We start from the raw sequence: 20705 nt of genomic DNA, 5'->3' as shown, positions 1-20705 counted from the left end.
TATTGAGTCTACTGTATACAAAATTCTACTGGATATTAAAGATAAATGAGACTTTATCCCACTTTCCTAGGACAGTGTTGTCTGATAGAATTTTCTGCAATGGAGGAAACGTTTTGTGTCTTCTCTGTTCAGGATGGTAGCCACTAACCACATGTGGCTATTAAGCATTTAAAAAAAATTTTTTTTAACGTTTATTTATTTTTGAGACAGAGAGAGACAGAGCATGAACAGGGGAGGGTCAGTGAGAGGGAGACACAGAATCTGAAACAGCCTCCAGGCTCTGAGCTGTCAGCACAGAGCCCGATGCGGGGCTCGAACTCACGGACCGTGAGATCATGACCTGAGCCAAAGTCAGCCACTTAACCGACTGAGCCACCCAGGACCCCCGGCTATTAAGCATTTTAAATGTGGCTAGTGCAATTGCGAAACTGAATTTATATTTAATGTAAATGTAACTCATTTACTAGCTACATGTGTTGAGTAGCTACCATTTTGGATAACAGAGCTTCGGGAGTTGGAATAAAATGAGAGGATAACCAGCAATTCTGGGCAGGACATGATCAAAACCAAATAAGTCACATAGTGCAGTATAAACTGTTACATGCAATCAAGAAAGGGATATAGTTTAGGGCACAGTCTCAGTCCTAAAACTGATGAAATGACATACTGGCTTGTTGTTTAATCTTTCCAAGCTTCACTAAAATGTAGCTTGTCATACTGACCTCAGTGGATTATTTTAAGAATGAAACGAGATCACGTATGTAGTATAGACACACACACACACACACACACACACACAATACGACTACATAGAATTCGGTGCAGTGAGTGCTTTCTCTCCTTGTTCTTCTCCTGATCCTGTTCACCTGGGTGTGATCGAAGCTGGTGGAGCCTCAGATCATAAGCCCTATCACAGCCATGGTCTTCTGAGCAAAAGGAAAGCTGAGAATTGAGTTATACTGGCCACTCTTTTGGGGAAGAAGGACTTGTAATGTGGGAGTCTCCCCAAATATAGAAAGGTTATTTAAAAGGTGTCCAAATTTGGGGTGCCTGGATGGCTCAGTCAACTGAGCATCTGACTTGATTTTGGCTCAGGTCATGATCCCAGGGATCCCCGTGTGGGGCTCTGCACTGAGCATGGAGCCTCCTTGAGATTCCCTCTCTCGCTTTCTCTCTCTTCCTCTGCCTCTCTCTCCAGCTTGTGCACTTTCTCTCTCTCTAAAATAAAAGGTGTCCAAATCTGACAGATGTCCTCCACCAAGAATTATGTTTTGGTGACAGTGGAATATAGGATAATGTAGACCACAATTAAAGAGAAGTAACTCATGGATATTTGTACCGAGGTGATATTGTGGGGGCCAAACTATAAAATGAGTACTTCATTGGCTTTGGTCTACATTAGTTGAAGAGCTTATTTCTTCTGCTTACATGTAGGGTTAATGGAACTAATGATGTGTCAGAGCTGTGTGATTCTCATGTATTTATGAGTTTTCCCATTCCTCTCAGGATGAGAGGCAAGTCTCAGCTCTAGCCATGTGTTTTGAGTTATTTCTCTGAAAACAGGGATTCCTCAGTGCTTTGCTACTCCAGGTAGTGGTCTGAGAACCAACAGGATCATCAACTTGGAAGTTTGTTAGAAATGTGGGACTCTTAAGCCCCACCCCAGACCTACTGAATTAGGATCTACATTTTAAAAGATTACCCAGAGGGGAGAGAAATTACTCAGGGGATTTATATGCACACTTTATTCAATTTCCTCTTGTGACCGACAAGTGTTGCTACAGTCCCTGTCTTTAAGGAACTACACTAAGTGCCAAGAGAGCCAGAGCATGGTATGTGAATCATCCTTCAATTCCAGCTCCCTGCCATCTCCTGACATCACTTAGGAGAGCTCCAGACCAGCAAAAACAGAATTCTTAGGATCCTCTCTTTGTCATTAACTAGTTAACAAATATTTGTTGAACAACTAGTAAGTTCTTGGGAATACAGCCACAAGTAAGACAGGCAAGATCTCTGATCTCATGGAATTTATATTCTAGTGGTAGAAAAAAAAAAAGACCTAATAGTGTAAGTGATATGCAGAAAACTGAGATAAAGTGATACAGAAGATTGTGATTGGGTGGCTAATAAAGACCTTCCTGCTGGGGACACTTACACAGAAGATAAAAGAGCTGGCTTGGCAGAGTTCAGGGGAAGAGCATTCCAGAAAGAAGGTACAGCAAATACCCATATCCTGAATGGTATAAGATCAGAGACTAGGCAGGGCTGGATCACATAGAGTTTTATAAACCAAGATAAGTATTTGCTATTTAATAATAGAAAGCCATCAAGGGATTTGGGCAAGGGAATTATCTTTTAGATCATTCTGTCTATGTGAGTACATGGGAGCAAGAGTGGAGGCTGGGAGACTAGTGAGGAAGGCCATTCCAGTAATCCAAACACTGGATGATGATAGCTTGGATTGGGTGGAGGGGGTAGTGGATATGAAGAGGTCAGCTTCAGGATTTGTTTTGGACGCAAAGTCAATGGGAATTTTTATTGTGTGTTTGTGTCTGTGGTAAATTGTTTCCAAAGATAGCTGCAGCCACATCTTTCACCCTATATGCCTTTTTTGCCACCTCTCTCTCAAGAAGTGGGGTTTATTTTCTCTGCTGTGAGCTGGCTCCAGGACTTTGTTTCACTGGTAGAATGCAAAAGAAATGACATTCTGGGATTCCAAGATCAGGTTTTAGGAGGACTTTAATTAATCAGCTATTAAAAAAAAAAAGAAAAGAAAAAAAAAAAGGAAGTCCTGCCATTTGCAACAACATGGATGCACCTTGAGGGCATTATGCTAAATAAAGTAAGTCAGGGAAAGACAAATACTGTATGATCTCACTTATATGTAGAGTCTAAAATACCCTCTAGTTACAGAAACAGGGCACCCTGTGGTGGGGGGCAATGGGTAAAGGTGGTTGAAGACTATAAACTTCCAGTCATAAGATGAATAAGTTCTGGAGATCTAATGTACAGCATGGTGACTATAAATAAGTCCAGGCTATGCTGTTGGAGGAGCTGTGCGAACAGAGCTTCCTTGGAGGATGAAATACCTCAAGAGTGTCCATGTAGAAAACTGAGGCATAAGGAAGAAAAAAGAAAATTGAGGTATCATAGCTGGGGGTGTGGGGGATGTCAGCCCTGGGACCCCCGATGTGAATGAAGCCATTTTGGAACTTCTAGCCCAGCCCATCCTGAGCTGAGGGCAGCTAATTTCAGGTAGAGGGGAGCCAAGCCATCCTTTTGGAGGCCCGCCCAAATTCCTAACCCATGGGATTATTCCTTTAAAGCACTCAATTCCAGGGGCGTCTGGGTGGCTCAGTTAGCCAAGTGTCTGACTTTGGCTCAGGTCATGATCTCACAGTTTGTGAGTTTGAGCCCTGTGTCTGGCTCTGTGCTGACAGCTTGGAACCTGGAGGCTGTTTTGGATTCTGTGTCTTCCTTGCTCTCTGCCCCTCCCCCCACCCCTGTTTCTCTCTTTCTCAAAAATCAATAAACATTAAAAAAAAAATAATAAAACACTCAATTCTGGGTGGTGTGTTAAACAGCAAGAGATACCTGAAACAGGCCAGGGTTTCTTGAGGGGAGATTATGTAGCTAATGACTTATCTATTTCTCTTTCTTTCCTTTCTTTTTCCTTCCTTCCTTTTTTTCTTTTCTTCCTTTCCTTTCTTTTTCTTTTTTTTTTTTAAACATTTACTTCTGAGAGAGAGCGAGCAAGTGAGCACGAGTGAGGGAGGGGCAGAGAGGGAGTCCAAGGATTTGAAGCAGGCTCTGTGCTGTGATTCCAGAGCCCAATGCAGGGCTCATACTCACGAACTGTGAGATTATGATCGGAGTTGAAGTCAAGACTCAGCCACTTAACCGACTGAGCCACCCTGGCGCCCCAATGATTTATCTATTTCATTGCTTCCCCCTTCCCTGGCAAAGAATCAACTTTTATCAGTTTTCGGGTTTCTGATTTAGAAGTTCCTACTGTCTTTTTCTTATACACTTCCAACATTCTTAGGCTGGTAAAATCAAATCAAAATGAATCCAAGTGTAGACACTAAGGGGGAAAAGAACTAGTATGCAATATGCAGCGTGAGCATATATAGGCATGGGGTAGATTAAAGGGCAGCCATACCTGCCTGTTTCCAGGCTGGTAAAGGCCTACAGGCTGAATGTGTGCATGTGAATGCCTGGTTTTCTTTTAGCATCAATTCAAGGCTTCTAGAATTTCAAGCAACACGAGGCTAGCTTTGAATCATACCAGCAAAGAACACCTTCATGCTACCACCACACTGGACACTAGCAGGATATGGAAGTCTGTGCTTTCTGCTTAGGGGACTATACGATCACATCTCATGATGCTCAGCAAGTAGTAAGCGGATAGGGGATCCGGTCGCCTTCACAAAGGCCCTGGGGCTGGCCTTTGCTGAAGTCTTACATTTACATTTTTCCTGTTGATGAGGACACATGGAGAACCCAACTTTTGCTACCTCCTGGGGTAGCTGTGGATGTACTGGCTTTGATTCTTCTCAAGCCACTCTGGCACTGTGGGTTCTACTGAGGCCTGTGTTCCCACACTATTCACAGGTCACAGATCCCTCCCTGGTGGGATCAGAAAAACAATGGCTTAGCCTGGGTGAGGATTCAGATGCCTATTTTGTTGTCAGCTCAGATGACAAGTTAATTATTTACTGCTGGCATAATGGCAAACACACTTTGTGCTCTAGATTCACAAACACATTCCCAATAGATCCATGTTCTTCATGGACCAAGGGCTTAAAAATATTAAGCCATATTCTCAGTTTTCTAATACATAAAGTAGCAAAAGTGGACAAAAAGTTATAGTGACCTCTATCATTCCCAAAGAAAGGGCTGCTGGAGCTATTATTGGCATAGGTAAGAATAGCCCATTTTATTTTATTCATTTTTTAAAACGTTTGTTTATTTTTGAGAGACAGAGCTCAAATCGGGAAGGGGCAGAGAGAGACGGAGACAGAAGATCTGAAGCAGACTCTGCACTGACAGCAGAGCCTGACATGGGGCTCAAATCCACAAACTGCGAGATCATGACCTGAGCTGAAGTTGGACGTTTAACCGATTGGGCCACCCAGGCACTGCAAGAATAGCAATAGTTTTAATGGCAAAAGTACCACCCTGTCCCTAAATACAGTCAGTACTTATGGAAAATCCACAGCCAAGGCTGTGGATCATTTGAAGCTGTCTTTATGAAGGTTAAAAGTCTGGGCCAAATCACATCTTACATGTTTCCTGTGTGTGGTTCTTCCTCCATTTTTCTGTAGGTGAAATTAGATTCTAGGGGATCAAAAATAGAATACCCTAGGGAATGTGAGCATATTTTTATAAAGTGGGGGGTTGGCAATTTCTTAGTATTCCCATGTGATTGTCAGGGAATTGCGGGGGTGGTGGTGGGGTGGGTGGGAGCTAACTTCACAATAGCCTTGCTCTGGTTTCTTACCTATTTTCTCTGGGCAGGGTAAACCCAGGGTTGAAAGTGAACACAGGTTTTAATGTACAGCATGGTGACTACAGTTAGTAACACTGTATTGTGTATTTGAAAGTTGCTAACAGAGTAGATTTTAAAAGTTCTCGGGGCGCCTGTGTGGCTCAGTCGGTTAAGCGTCCGACTTCGGCTCAGGTCTCGATCTCGCGGTCCGTGAGTTCGAGCCCTGCGTCGGGCTCTGTGCTGACTGCTCAGAGCCTGGAGCCTGTTTCAGATTCTGTGTCTCCCTCTCTCTCTGACCCTCCCTCATTCATGCTCTGTCTCTGTCTCAAAAATAAATAAACGTTAAAAAAAAAAAAAAAGTTCTCAGGGGCGCCTGGGTGGCTCAGTTGGTTGAGTGTCCAACTTCGGCTCATGTCATGATCTCACGGTTTGTGAGTTTGAGCCCCGCGTAGGGCTCTGTGCTGACAGCTCAGAGTCTGGAGCCTGCTTCGGATTCTGTCTCCTTCTCTCTCTGTCCCTCCCCATTTGTGGTCTGTCTCTCAAAAATAAATAAATGTAATAAATAAAAAAAATTTTTAAGTCTCCTCATACACACAAAATTGCTAACTATATGAGGTGATGGATATTAGCTAGTCATTTTGCAATACATACAAATATCAAATCATTATGTTGTACACCTGAAACTAATATGCTTTGTCAATTAGGTCAATTTTTATTTTTGTAAACAAAAAAGGTTTACCAGGAGGCCTACTGCAGGAGTTAAATAGAGAACGAGTAGATGGTGTTTTTAAACCATCTCCATGTATGATTAACAATTCTTGCTATTCTGGCCCTAATTGTGTATTCTATCCTTCTTTGACTCTCTATAGTCAAAAATAATAAAAATTTGACAGGCCTTGGAAGTGAGGGACTTTCACAGTTCTTACTCTTACTTTTCCCTCTGGTATGGCTCCTGAATCTGACATGGTTCAAAGGCAGCTCCAACTTTTCCCAGGAGTACAATATTCAACATCAGGACGTACCAGCTTGTAGGGAGGCCTCGGGTGCCCTGAGACCAAGGGGGACTTTGCAGAAGCTTTAGAGAAAGTGAACATCTGCACCAGTCTGGTAACACCTGTTGCTCTTGAGTTGCCAAGTAAACCTGTAGTCTAGGCTGGAAGCAAACCGGGTTCTAGCCAAGTTGCAGACGGCAGACATCCCCACCTTTTGGGTTTCACAAACAGTTGGACTTTGCTTGGCTAGCAAACGGGAAAAGTTTTCTTATAAAGCATTTGAGGTAAACTGGACAACTGGGTGCTCAATATGTTGGCTAAAACCACAAATTCTTTATCTAACCAAACATAATGTTTGATTTTTAGCTGCCTGACTCTAAGCGTATTCATACTAAAGACTGTCTTTCATTGACTGGTGTTAACTTTATGAGAGAACAAAATGACGGGAGTCATACCCACAGGCATCACTCCCATAGAGAAAGCAATGCTTTGTAGGACTTTTGTAAAATGATTAGGATTACTGTCTTCTGTCAATCTAAAATAGAAGTCTTCAAGATGGGGGAGGTCTTCCATACTAATACTCATTGAAAAAGGTGTTTTTAATTTACAAAAGACAAAATGGGTCTGTATTTGTAAACATTTATTCTCTTGAACTGAAAAAGGCTTGCATCAGCACACATTGTACAGCCTTGCAAATTACACAGAAAATGAAAAAAAGGTTCCTTGTTCATAAGTGCAATGAATCTTTGATGTCCAGTGATCCGCTGCAAACAATGAAAACATTTTAAACCACTTAAGAAGTTTCCAGCACTCATCAAATGCATTTCCTTAGGTGACAAAATATTCACGAGGGGAATGCAAGTAAGTGGCATTTAGTTATCAGAGGGACACTTAAAAAAAAAAAGTGGAAGTATTTTCCTGCCTAAAATGATTCCTATTCCCCCTTGAATCTAAGTGGTTTGATTAAGAAGTGTTAAGAACATAATTTGCTTTACACTTAATGTTCATACTACCTAAATGAATAAGGAAAGGACCCTATGAGGGAGTTTTGTATTTTTTGGAAATTGTTTCTGTGTTTAAAGATACAGGGAAAGAGTAATGGTCTATTTGTGGGCTCTCCTTAGTCACCGTCCAGCCCCCCAAGAAGATAGTACAAGGTTTTGACTTGGTTATTCCATTCCTGCATTCTTTTTCCCCCAAATTCTCTGTTGGGTCACACTGTGCTGGCTGCAAAAAAGAAATACAGGTTGCAACTGGTTGTAATCATTTTGAAGAATAATTTGCTGTACAATAGAGCTCTGGATCTGATACAAGAATTCAGAAATATAAAACAAAATAACTATAAAAGTTAGGAGGCATTTGAACAGCATTTCCTCGGAAAAAGCTGCTAACTCTGGATCATTCCGATGTGGATTCCTACAGTCATTTGGAGTGAAATGTGTAATTTCCCCCCTTTGCTGGATCACTGGCCTGTCTTCAAAAGCTATAACGCCATGACCACACGTCCTAGGAGTCTCTATCATGTTAACAGAAGCTCCAAAAACCAAGCCAATTAAAGATGGGTGAGGACAGGGGAATCATAAAGGCCAAGGGTCCAAGGTGGCTGTTACTGAGAACTCGCCCTTTCCAGAATGTGGAAGTCATAGTGCTTCTTGCTCGTTCTCAGCTTAAACTTGTTAACTGAGTTAATTTGTTTCTTCAATGCATTCTGTGCAGCTGAAATGGAGGGGAATGTGGCTAAGACGGTGTAAGTGGAGGCCAAGTCACTGGGTTTAGAGCGTTCAGGATTGACAGTGTTGTCCCCGCTGCCACAGCAGAGGGGGTGACGACGCAGCTGGGGCTGGGATTGAGGGTCTCGGAGCCACCGGATCTTGGCACCAATTTTAAAGAGTTCCCCAAAAAGCTTCTCGGCTTCCATGCGAGTTATTCCATCAGGGAGTTCAGTAATTTCCAAGACCTTCCCAACAACTAGAATGGAAAAGGTATATAGAATTAATAATCCCTGTTACCAAAATGGTGGGCAGAAAGTACCGAAGACCCAAATATGACATAAGAAATGAACGGGATTTTGTAAAACCATTCAAACCCACAAAACTATAATTATGGCCATTTAAAAAATCATTCCTACTTACCCCTTAGGCAAGGGGTGCAGAGCTAATGGTACTAAACTACCCATCTTGGTCTTCACTGAAAGCTATGCATAGAAAACACACCATTGTATAGTGGCTTCTCTAAGTTAGGTGTGTTATCTTGAGTGGTCTCCTGAACTTCATGGCCCCACTGTAAAGTAAAGATAACAGCCCAAGGCTGTTGAGTACACATTGAAAGCACTCTGCCACAGAAAGGCAGTTTTTGTTCATCAGACTATCTCTGCATGGGTGTAAGGACTACTTCCTTTTTCCAAAAACACACAGGCAAAGAATATCATTCTATCTGTTCCTTTCACACATAACTTTTCCCTTTGGTCCCTTCATCCCTACTAAATCCACCTATAGCTGCACTGTGAAATGAGACAATTACAAGAATATAGTTAAAAGCCCTACATTACAGATGACATAATTTCCTGTAATGTGCAGGACTTTAGGAGAGGAAAACCCATTTTTGTCTAAAGACTGTTGAACTGGTTGACAGTTTGTAGAACCACATCTAATTGCCTCTCAGGGACACACCTGGCTCTCCTGCACCAAGGTCAGTGGATGCAGCTTTTTTAGCTTGTTTCCTTCCTCGATTTCCATGCCTGTTGCCAGACTGACCCTGAAAACCCACAAACAGATGAGAAATAAGGTTAATAGTGCTGAAAAATAGGTCTGTAATGTTTAAACACTTAACCCTTAAACATACCCAGTCTGGGCTCTGTACTTTAGCAGAAAAAAATCCAATCCAAAGACCGGGTGGCAATGGCACTTCTGTTCCTCACTATAGCCAGTCATTTGCTGTCTTTCATAAGCAAGGCCCCAGCTTGTGGCCCCAGCCCCCCCGCCCCTCCCACTTTGGGATAGCACTGATCGCTTAGCCAAACAGCAAACCACCTTCTTCCTTGTCTGCTCTCTGTGTGGCCAGACTCAATGGGACAACATCGATAAGTCAGCTGGCTGTGGTACAGAGGACTTCTTGTGAACTGCCAGCAGGTGGGCCCAGGACCCCCACACTCTGTGCAAAGGAGCTATGACGTCCTGCCAACAAAGCCTAGGCCGCCAGACAGCTTTCATACCTGTTGGGTTGGAATGTGTCCGTGCAGAACAGCAGGAGGGTTGTACTGCAGAGGCTGGCCAAGTAATGGGTATCTGGCATCTCCTGAAAGTCAATTAAAAAAACTTTTACATTGTTTTCTTCTCAGTTCTAAAAGTACTTCCCTAAGTTTTCTAAATTGTCCAAAATAGTTAACATGAGTAGGGAAAACACATTTGGTAGATTAAAAAAGTGTAGGTACTGACATTTTAAAAAAGAATTTAAGTTTCCATCTTCCCTTTCAAGACGAAGGGTAAACTTCTGAAAGGAGTAAGGACTAATAACAGTGGTTATGAAGAAAGTAGGAGGTAGGAACTGGGAAGACGGGGAATAGGAAGGAGGGAAGCTTCATTTACCTTAACCTATTTATACCTTAACATTCCAGAAGAACTGTAATACCCATTTCCACCCATGTGAGATGCTAAAATCCATGTTTTCTATGATGATTAAAAATTAATATGACTTACATTTGAAGAGAAGGAAAAACATTAAGTTTATCTTCCCAAAGTCACTATTTTTTTTTTTTTTAAAGATTTTTAATTTTTTAAGTAATCTCTGCACTCATCGTGGGGCTGGAACCCACAACTCCGACATCAAGAGTCACATGCTCTACTGACTGAGCCAGCCAGGCACCCCTCCCCAAATCACTATTAATTACTATAAATATATGCATATATACATTTATATATTCTCATTGCAAACTTTTCTCTACACCCATTGTAATCTCATGACCCTGAGTTCAAGAGTTGCATGCTCTTTTGACTGAGCCAGCCAGGCACCCATTACAAACATTTTTACGGTGTTAACCAAAGGGTATATTTACATTTTAGGTCTTGGGTCTCCTCTTAAACACTCTTTAAAGGGCTTAATAAATGCTGACTGCAAAGACATTCTCCTGGAGAATAATGTTTTCATTTGTTAATATCCTCATTTTATTTTACCCGTAAGATCCCCAATTCAGCACATTCTGGGTTTGGAGGGGGATTATGCACAGGTGCCAGGAAAGCACTTCAGGGAATCATACATCCCTTCTCCTGAAAGCCTGATAACAGAGAAAAGCACATTGTGGACTTCTCCCTACTCCACAGAGCTCTAATCTGACGAACAGTGTGAAGGTGCGAGGGCAGCTCCCTGCAGGACACACCCATGACAGACTTGCTCCTTCCCAAGCACCATGTGAAGGGCAGATATGGCATGGAGGCTTAGCACTGAGATCAGAGATACAATGCAAAGCACGAAGATGTATAAAGAACAGCTGCAAGAAAGTCAGAGTTAAGTTTAGGCCGGTGGAGCAGTATTCTTTTCCACTATGGAGATGAGCTGTAGACAGCAATAATCAAAGACTCCTCCATACAGGCCATGCTGTATGTTCCTCCTAGAACAGGCATCCTAGTATCACACTATTGCCACACACTATTTCTTTTTTTTTTTTAATTTTTTTTTTTATAACGTTTATTTATTTTTGAGACAGAGAGAGACAGAGCACGAACGGGGGAAGGGCAGAGAGAGAGGGAGACACAGAATCGGAAGCAGGTTCCAGGCTCTGAGCCATCAGCCCAGAGCCCGACGCGGGGCTCAAACCCATGGACTGCGAGATCGTGACCTGAGCCGAAGTCGGACGCTTAACCGACTGAGCCACCCAGGCGCCCCGACCACACACTATTTCAATGAACTTAAAAAATTTTTTTCAAATGTTTATTTATTTTTGAGAGAAAGAGAGAGAGAGAGAAACAGAGTGTGTGTGGGGGAGGGGCAGAGAGAGAGGGAGACACAGAATTGGAAGCAGGCTCCAGGCTCTGAGCTGTCAGCACAGAACCGATGTGGGGCTTTAACTCAGGATCCATGAGATAACGACCTGAGCCAAAGTCAGACGATTAACCAACTGAGCCACCCAGTCGCCCTTTCAATTCACTTTTTATGTTTTATTTTTCTAGATTATTAAAGTACGTGGCTTTGTAGAAAACCTGGAAACAATTACAAGAGAAAATAAAAACCATTCTAGTAATTCCATCACTTCTAACATTTTGGTGTGTATCTTTTCAGTCTTTGTTCTGTGTGTTTTATAAATATTTAAAAAAAGTTAGATATAATTTATATAAAATAAAATGCACATCTTTAGTGTTTGATGAATTCCAACAATTGTAAAGTTCATGTAATCAAAACCCAAAAAGACAATGAACATTTCCATCCCCTGAAAAGTGCCCTCAAGCTCCTTACCAGTCAAGTCCATATCCCATCCACATGACTATGTGGTTTCTAACATCATACCTTAGTTAGCCTATAACTGGATTTCATTTAATTAGAATAATATAGTATGTCTTTGTGTCTGGCTTGTTTTTTGCTTAACATAATGACTCTGAAATTAATCCATGTTGTTGCAGATCAGTCTGCCTTGTTCATTCATGTTGTTCAATAGTATTCCATTGTAAGGATCCATTACAATCTGTATATCTAGTCTCTTGTTGGTGGACATTTGGGTTATGTCCAGTTTGGGTGATTATAATAAAATAAAGTTGTTATATAATTTGCTGTACAAGTCTACATATTTATATTTTCATTTCTCTTGGGTAAATACCTAGGAGTGGAATTGCTGCATTGCAAGGTAAGTGATTAATTTTGTAAGAAACTCAAATCTTTTTTCCAAAATGGTTTTATCATTTTACTCCTCCACACCAATGTGCAAGAATTCTAGCTGATCTGTAACTTCACCTACATTCAGTGGTGTTAATCTTTTTGATTATAGCCATTCTAGTGGGGTCAAAGTGATATTTCATTCAGATTTTAATATTCCTTTCCCTAATAATTAATGGATGATGTTGAGCACCTTTTCAAAGGCTTACTAGACATCTCTCCAGTAACCCCCTCCCTTGCTTGCACTCTCCTGCAAAATAAATAGATGGAAGTACAGTTGATATACAATGTTACATTAGTTTCAGGTGTACAACACAGTGACCGGACAAGTTAGATGTTATGCTATGCTCACCACAAGTGTACCTACCATCTGTCACCATACAATGCCATTATAATACCATTGAATATATTCCCTATATTATACTCCCCATGCCTGTGACTTACTCATTCCATAACTTGAAGTGTGTATCTACCACCACTCCTCTTCATGTAACATGTTTTTTAAAATCATTCACTGTACTGTATTTCTTCTTTCAATGATTCTTTAAAACATATTTTTTGGATAACTACTTAGTATTCCCTATATAGATATACTCTAATCCTTACTGATAAGACATTTAGGTTGTTTTGCATTTTTTCTGCTATACACCAAACTCTTCTGTGGATAAATCATTGTGTGCATTATGCTTAGGATAAATTCCAAAAATATTATTCTATAATCATCCATTTGTGGTCTGTTCCTCCAATTAGACCGAGGGTCGGTGAGGAAGAGGACTTTACCTTATTCGTTTTTGTATGTCAGGGTCATAGTAAGGCCTCAAAAACTGTTGAATACATTTTTGAATAAACTCTTGATATACGCTACTGTAATATAGGTATTAGAAATAAAGAACAAGTTTATAGCATTGCATATTACTACTACAGAGAAATGGAGTCTAAGGATAATAAGTTAAGGTCACTTTAACTATATCACATAAAGAATTACTGAATGGAAGGAATTACTAAGTTAGTAATTATTAACTAGTGATGAAACATTAAGGTTAGGAGAATATATAGTAATAAATATGCCTGGGTGGAGGTCAAAATGCAGTCCTGTGGAGAACTGAAAGCAGTACCAAAGGAAATCACAAAGTGATTGAGAAGGGATGTCTTATTTTTAATTAAAAAAAAAAAAAATAATTCCAGTATAGTTAACATACAGTGTTACATCAGTGTCAGGTGTATAATACAGTGATTCGACAATTCCATACATCATCCAGGGGAAGGGATGTCCTACAACTCTGAGGCTGTGACTAGTTTCAAGCACTTACCTTGCCCTGGAACAAAAGGTCTAGAAAACTGAGGTATGATGGAAAGGGGTGGTCCAGAAGGACGGACAGTTTTCAGGGTGGTCAGCTGCGCTGGTGCTGGCGACTGAGCTGGTGAAACAATGGGACTACTGAGTTGAGGGCTGTGCTGTAATCACATCAAAAAAACTGGTCAGCATTTTAGTCACAATTTGGCAAATTAGCTTTTGAACAAAATTTTTAATTTTTTTCTGATTACAAATATATACTTGTTATTGTTAAGAGTTAAAACATGAAAATTTATAGTTTTCAACTCCCAAAGGTAAGTACCAGTAACAGATTGTTTCTATGCCCAAATGTATGCATCCATATGTCTATGTTTTATAAAAATGGAAGTAGACTACACATCCTATTTTTTAATCTTGCTTTTGTACCTGGACAATCATATTGGAGATACTTTTCCATGAGAAAAAATACACATTTATCTCATTCTTTTTTTTTTTTTAATTTTTAAAAAATATTTATTTATTTTTGACAGAGACAGAGAGACAGCATGAGAGGCAGAGGGGCAGAGAGAGGAGGAGACACAAGAATCTGAAGCAGGCTCCAGGCTCTGAGCTGTCAGCACAGAGCCCGATATGGGGCTTGAACTCACGGAGTGCAAGATCATGACCTGAGCTGAAGTCAGCAGCTTAACCAACGGAGCCACCCAGGTGCCCCTATCTCATTCTTGTTTTGTTTTCATGTTAACTGTTTAGCATTTCCTTTTTAAACAATTCATCCCTAAAGAACAGTTACCAAAAATAATACAAAGAATTCTCGGATTTCCCATATTCTTATGTTTTTATATAAATCTCTCTGCATGTTTTTTAAATCTTTATCTCTTTCTCTGTATATACTGTTATTTTTTCCCAAACTATTTGAGAATGAGTTGTTCACGATACTTCATCCCAAAATAACTAATTTAGTGTCTTTTTCCTAAAAACAAGGATATTTTCTTACATAAATAGCCACAGTAGAATCATCAAATCTATATAAAAGTGATCCTATTCTGTAATATATGTAGTAGAGTGTTTAAGAACACTTGAAATAAAGAGGTTTCTAACAATTGAAATAAAGAAGTTTCTAAGAAAAGCCCTTGGAAAAAAAAAGAATTATCAAAATCAGGCAATTAATAAGACAGTAAGATTATATAATCTATAGAGTTTATTCAAATTTCACCAATTGTCCTACTAACATAGTTTACAGAAAAAAAAAAAAAGAAAGAAAAAAGAAAACATTTCCGCTTCTAGTCGAGAATCAAATGTTGCATTTAGTTGTCACCTCTCTTTCATCTTTTTAAATCTGGAGCAGAGCCTCAGTCTTTTTTCTCTTTCATGACTTTGACATTTTTGAAGATCAGTTTCTGAAGGTCATTTTGAAGATCAGTTATTTTGTAAAATGTCCCTCAATTTGGCTTTGCCTGCTACTTCCTCATCCCCAAATTCACAAGATACATTTGGGGAAGGAGTACTAGGAAAGTGATGCTGTGCCCTTCTCAATGCATCATGTAAGAGGGAACCTGAGGTCCATGTGTTGACACAGTACTGGTGATGCTTACTTCCATCACTTGTAAGGTGGTGTCTGCCAGGTTTCTTCAATGTAAAATTACTATTTTTTCCTTTCTAGTTATAGTATTAGGGGGAAAGCATATTATCTGTAAACAGAATTTTACTACTTCCTCTCCCAATTTGAATGCCTTTTATATCTTTTTCTTGCCTAACAGCTCCAGGTAGAACTCCCAGTACAATGTTGGCTCATATCTACCTTTTAAAATCTACTGAGATTGAATTTTGGCCTTGGATATGGTCTATCCAAGAATATGTCCCATGTGCACAAGAAGAATGTATACAGTGTTCACAAGTGACCAGATGTGTAGGTAGAATGCTCTTTGTATGTGTTAGATCTAATTGTTTTTTTGTGTTTAAGTTCTCTATTTTCTTACTTAACTCTTGCCTGGTTGTTGTATCCATTATTGAGAGTGGAGTGTTAAAGTTTCCAACTATTACTTGATGGTCTGTTATCAGGTAAGTAATTATTAGGTTTCTACAATCAGGTTTGTAATTATTATATCTTCTTACTGTATTGAACTTTTGTATCTAGAAAATTTTTTGGATCTAAAGTCTTATTTTATCTAATATTAACATAACTACCCCTACCTACTCTCTTTTGCATGCTATTTTCATGGACTGTATTTTTGCATCTTGTCACTTTCAATTCATTTGTGTCTTTGGACCTAAAGGGAGTCTCTTAGACCAAGTGTTTTGTTTTTTTTTTTTTTTTTTCCCAACGTTTTTTATTTATTTTTGGGACAGAGAGAGACAGAGCATGAACGGGGGAGGGGCAGAGAGAGAGGGAGACACTGAATCGGAAACAGGCTCCAGGCTCCAAGCCATCAGCCCAGAGCCCGACGCGGGGCTCGAACTCACGGACCGCGAGATCGTGACCTGGCTGAAGTCGGACACTTAACCGACTGCGCCACCCAGGCGCCCCAAGATCAAGTGTTTTTATCCATTCTGCCAATCTGTCTTTATAGTTAAAATAACTGATAGAGGGCCTTGCCAATGTCATTTTGCCATTTTCTATATGCCTTATAGCTTCCTTCTTACCCCTCATTTCCCGCATACTCCATTTTTAAAAAAAAAAATTTTTTTTAGTGTTTTATTTTTTTTTCGAGAGAGACAGAGGGAGACAGAGAATCAGAAGCAGGCTCCACTGAGCATGTCTGCACAGAGCCTGACATGGGGCTCGAACCCACGAACCGTGAGATCATGACCTGAGCCAAAGTTGGACGCTTAACCAACTGAGCCACCCAGGCGCCCCCCTGCATACTCTTTTTTTTTGTAGTTAAATGTTTAAATTTCTTTCTCATTTCCTTTTGTATATATTCCCTAGCATTTTCCTTTGTGTTTACCTTAGGCATTACACCTAACATCCTAAAGTTATAACACTCTACTTTGAATTTGTATTAGCTTAACTTCAATTATACACAAAAACTCTGCTTCTTTATATCTCTGTCCCCACCTCTTTTGGTTGCTTATGACATAAAAGTAGATCTTTATATATTGTGTGCCCCAAAACATAAAGTAGTAATTCCTTTTTTTTTCAATGTTTATTTATCTTGGGGGGAGAGGGGGGGAGAGAGAGAGAGAGAGAGAGAGAGAGAGAGCACACGTGCACAAGAGAGAGAGAGTGTGCACATGCATGCAAGCAGGAGAGGAGCAGAGAGAGGGAGATGTAGAATCTGAAGCAGGCTCCTGGCTCTGAACTGTCAGTACAGAGCCTGACACGGGGCTCAAACTCACAGACTGCAAGATCATGACCTGAGTCAAAGTTGGATGCTTAACTGACTGAGCCACCCAGGTGCCCCACTAGTAATTCTTTTAAGTGCATGAGACTCTTAAATTATATAGAAAACAAAATTTGGAGTTACAAATCAAAGCTAGAACACTACCTTTTAGATACTGTTTATAAAAAAATACTTAAGTGCATTCATCTCTCAAATCACGTAGAAAGTAAAAAGTAGAGTTATGGACCACTGGCACAATACTACTAGCTTTTATAATTGCTCATGTATTTAACTTGAGAACTTTATTTCTTTATATAGCTTTGTCTTGCTGTCCAATGTTCTTTCTACTTTACCCTGAAGGACTCTTTTGAGAATTTCTTGCAGGGCCCATCTCTGTTTTTTGTTTATCTGGGAATTTTAATTTCTACTTTTTATTTTGTTTTTAAAATTCATTTATTTATTTATTTTGAGAGAGAGCTGAGAGAGCAAGATTGAGTGGGGGAGGGGCAGAGAGACAGAGGGAGAGAATCCCAAGCAGGCTATGAGCTGTCAGCATAGAGCCCATCGTGGGGCTCAGTGTCACTAACTGTGAGATCATGACCTGAGCCAAAGTCAAGTCAGCTGCTTAACTGACTGAGCCACCCAGGAGCCCTCTACCTCACTTTTGAAAGGCAGTTTTTACCAGATACTGGATTCGTTAACATTGTTTTTTTTCTTTTAGCACTTTGAATATATTGGCCAGCAAATTGAATATATTGAATATTTGAATATATTTGAATATATTAGCCTCCAGTTTCTGATGAGAACTCTGCTGATAATCTTTTTGAGGATTCCTTGTATGTGACGAGTTGTGTCTTTCCTGCTTTTAATACTCTTTGTCCTCTGAAAGACTGATTATATTGTGTCTCAGAGTGGGTATTTTGGAGTTCTTACCTAGAGTTCATCACAATGCTTGATGTTTATATTCATGTCTTTAATCAAATGTGGTAAGTTTTCAACCATTATTTCTTCAAATATTCCCTTTTCCCTCCATGACAACCACAATATGTTTGTTGGTCAACTTGATGGTGTATCACAGGTCCCTTAGGCTTTGTTCACTTTTCTTCAATCTGGTTTGTCTGTTCCTCAGACTTGACAATTTCCACTGTCCTTTCTTCAAGTTCTTGGATTCTTTCTTCTGCCGCCTCACATCTGCCACTGAATTCCTCCAGGGAACTTTCATTTCAGTTATTATATTTTCAGCTCTAGAATTTCTGGCGTTTTCTAGGTTTTCTATCTCTTTATTGATATTTACATTTTGTTTATTGTTTTCTTGTCTTTCTCCACATCTTCCTGCAGTTCTTTGAGCAGCCTGAAGACAGTTGTTTTAAGGCTTTTGTCTGGGAGATCTGCCATCAGGTCTTTTTTTTTTTTAATTTTTATTTATTTTTTTATTAGGTTTATTTATTTTTGACAGAGACAGAGTGCGAACATGAGCTGGGGAGGGGCAGAGAGAGAGGTACACACAGAATCCAAGCAGGCTCCAGGGTCCAAGCTGTCAGCACAGAGCCTGACGTGGGGCTTGAACTCACGAACCATGGGATCATGACCTGGGCTGAAGTTGGATGCTTAACTGAATGAGTCACCCAGGTGCCCCTTAAATTTCAAAAAAAAATTTTTTTTAAAAATTATCTATCATCAGGTCTTTTTCAAAGACAATTTATGTTGATTTTCTTCCTCTGAATGGGCAATACTGACCTGTTTCTCTGCATGCCTTGTGACTCTTTGTTGAAAACTGGACGTTTGAATCTGATAGTGTGGTAACTGTAAATCAGATTCAACCCCCTTCCCAGGGTTTATTGCGTTTTGTTGTTTTTCTGGTTTTTGTTTATTGACTGTTGCAGGCTGTCTTTGTGTCAAAGATCAGTCTGAGGTATAACCTTAAGGACTTCTCAGTGTTTGGCCTGTGCCTTTTCCTGGGCATGTACCCCATATATTCAGTTGCTTTTGAATGTCTTAGTCCTTACTGTTTGGCTCCCAAAAACGATTCAAAGAGAAAAATGAAAGGAGGAAAGACAGGGTACCAGCACTTTAAGTCCCCTAGAAGTGTCGGGGGAGAGATTTGCAGCAATGTGGGAAGGTACAACAATGGTTATTGCCTGTTTGTCTGCACCTCTGTGATCAGAAGCAGAAACCCATGATCAGAATATAAATGCCTTGTATTTGGAGGACAGGGTCCTTTTTTGCCCACCCTGGCTCCTGTCAGCTGCTCTAGTAAAAAACATGCACAGTTGCCTCCTAGGGGTTGGGGGTAAGGATGGGTAGTTGCTACTGTGCTAAAAGCTGAAACTGACTGAAATTAAGTTCAATTTATCACCCAAGCTTTCCCCTGGCAGTTGCAAGCCTTCAATAGATTCTAAAGCAACAAAACTGTTACATCAGATTCTGCCAGTATAATTATTTCTAGGTGGAGAGATGGACTCCTGATGCTTCCTACTCTGCCACTTTCCTAGAATCCTCTCTGCTCTAGTGATGATTCTTACTTCCTGGTTTCCAGGTGGTGATCTTCTAATTCCATCATATTTACTAGTTCATATTTCACTGTAAAAAAAGAACTTCATTTTTCCTCCCATTTATTCATTTAAATCAGTATAACTCATGGATTTGTTCAACATTAAAATTTTTAAAAATTTGAGTATAGTTGGCAGTTTCAGGTGTACAACCCAGTGATGCAACTTGTCTATACGTCATGCTATTCTCACCATAAGTATAGCTACCATCTGTCAGCATATGATGCTATTACAGTATCACTGACTATATTCCTTATGCTGTGACCTTGATCCCTGTGAATTGTTCATTGCATAGGTGGAAACCTGTATCCCCCACTCTCTTTCATCTGTTTTGTCCATTTCCCCATTTCCCTTCCCTCTGGCAACCAGCAGTTTGTTCTTTGTATTTATAGGTCTGATTCTGCTTTTATCATTTTTTTGTTTTTGTTTTTTAGATTTTACATATGAATGAAATCATATGGTATTTATCTTTCTCAGTCTGACTTATTTCACCTAGCATAATACCCTCTAGGTCCATCCATGTTGTTGCAAATGGTAAGATCTCATCCTTTTTTATGGTTGAGTAATATTTCATTATTTATACATACCACATTCTCCTTATCTTTCTTTCATCTATCAGTGTACACTTAGGTTGCTTCCATATCTTGGCTATTGTAAATAATGCTGCAATAAACATAGGGCCACTTAATTTTTTTTGAATTAGTGTTTTAATTTTCCTTGGATAAATATCCAGTACAATTACTGGATCACATGGTATTTCTATTTTTAATATTTTGAGGAAAGTCCATACTGTTTTCCACAGTGGCTGCACCAGTGTGCATTGTACCTATAGTGCACATGGGTTCTTTTTTCTCCACATTCTCACCAATACTTGCTATTTCTTGTCATTTGGTTTTAGCCATTCTGACAGGTGTAAAGGGATATCCCATTGTGGTTTTAATTTCCTTGATGAGTGATGTTGAGCATCTTTTCATTTGTTTGTTGGCTATCTGTATGTCTTCTTTGGAAAAATGCTATTTGAAGTCTTCTACCCAATTTTTAATTGGATTATTTTTGTCACTAAACTGCACTCCAAAAAGAGTTCTATGAATTTGTAGTACCACTGAGAATGAACAAGAGAGTTTGTAACTGGAAATCTCTGCCCATACTGAAAATTATGAGTCTTCCTAAATTTTCCTAATTACATAAATAAAAAATATT

At 39.8% G+C, this 20705-nt stretch overlaps 1 protein-coding gene across 21 annotated transcripts in view; it reads right to left on the bottom strand.

Moving 5' to 3' along the window:
* Positions 1 to 7106: 7106 nt before the first annotated feature.
* Positions 7107 to 20705, bottom strand: part of R3HDM1 (R3H domain containing 1) — a 203492-nt gene continuing 189893 nt past the window's right edge. For all 21 annotated transcript variants that reach the window (XM_042994336.1, XM_042994342.1, XM_042994338.1 and 18 more), the window contains 4 exons: positions 13653 to 13797; positions 9695 to 9777; positions 9153 to 9237; positions 7107 to 8451 (listed from right to left, as the gene is read on the bottom strand). In XM_042994336.1, the coding sequence (XP_042850270.1) occupies positions 8090 to 8451; positions 9153 to 9237; positions 9695 to 9777; positions 13653 to 13797 (675 nt within the window). In that variant the 3' untranslated portion in view covers positions 7107 to 8089. The remainder of the gene's footprint in view (positions 8452 to 9152; positions 9238 to 9694; positions 9778 to 13652; positions 13798 to 20705) is intronic.

The sequence above is a fragment of the Panthera tigris genome, chromosome C1 (assembly GCF_018350195.1).
Source record: "Panthera tigris isolate Pti1 chromosome C1, P.tigris_Pti1_mat1.1, whole genome shotgun sequence".
NCBI classification, from domain to species: Eukaryota; Metazoa; Chordata; class Mammalia; order Carnivora; family Felidae; genus Panthera; species Panthera tigris.
Note: the sequence above shows the minus strand (reverse complement) of the source record. Positions and strands in the feature narration are given on the sequence as shown.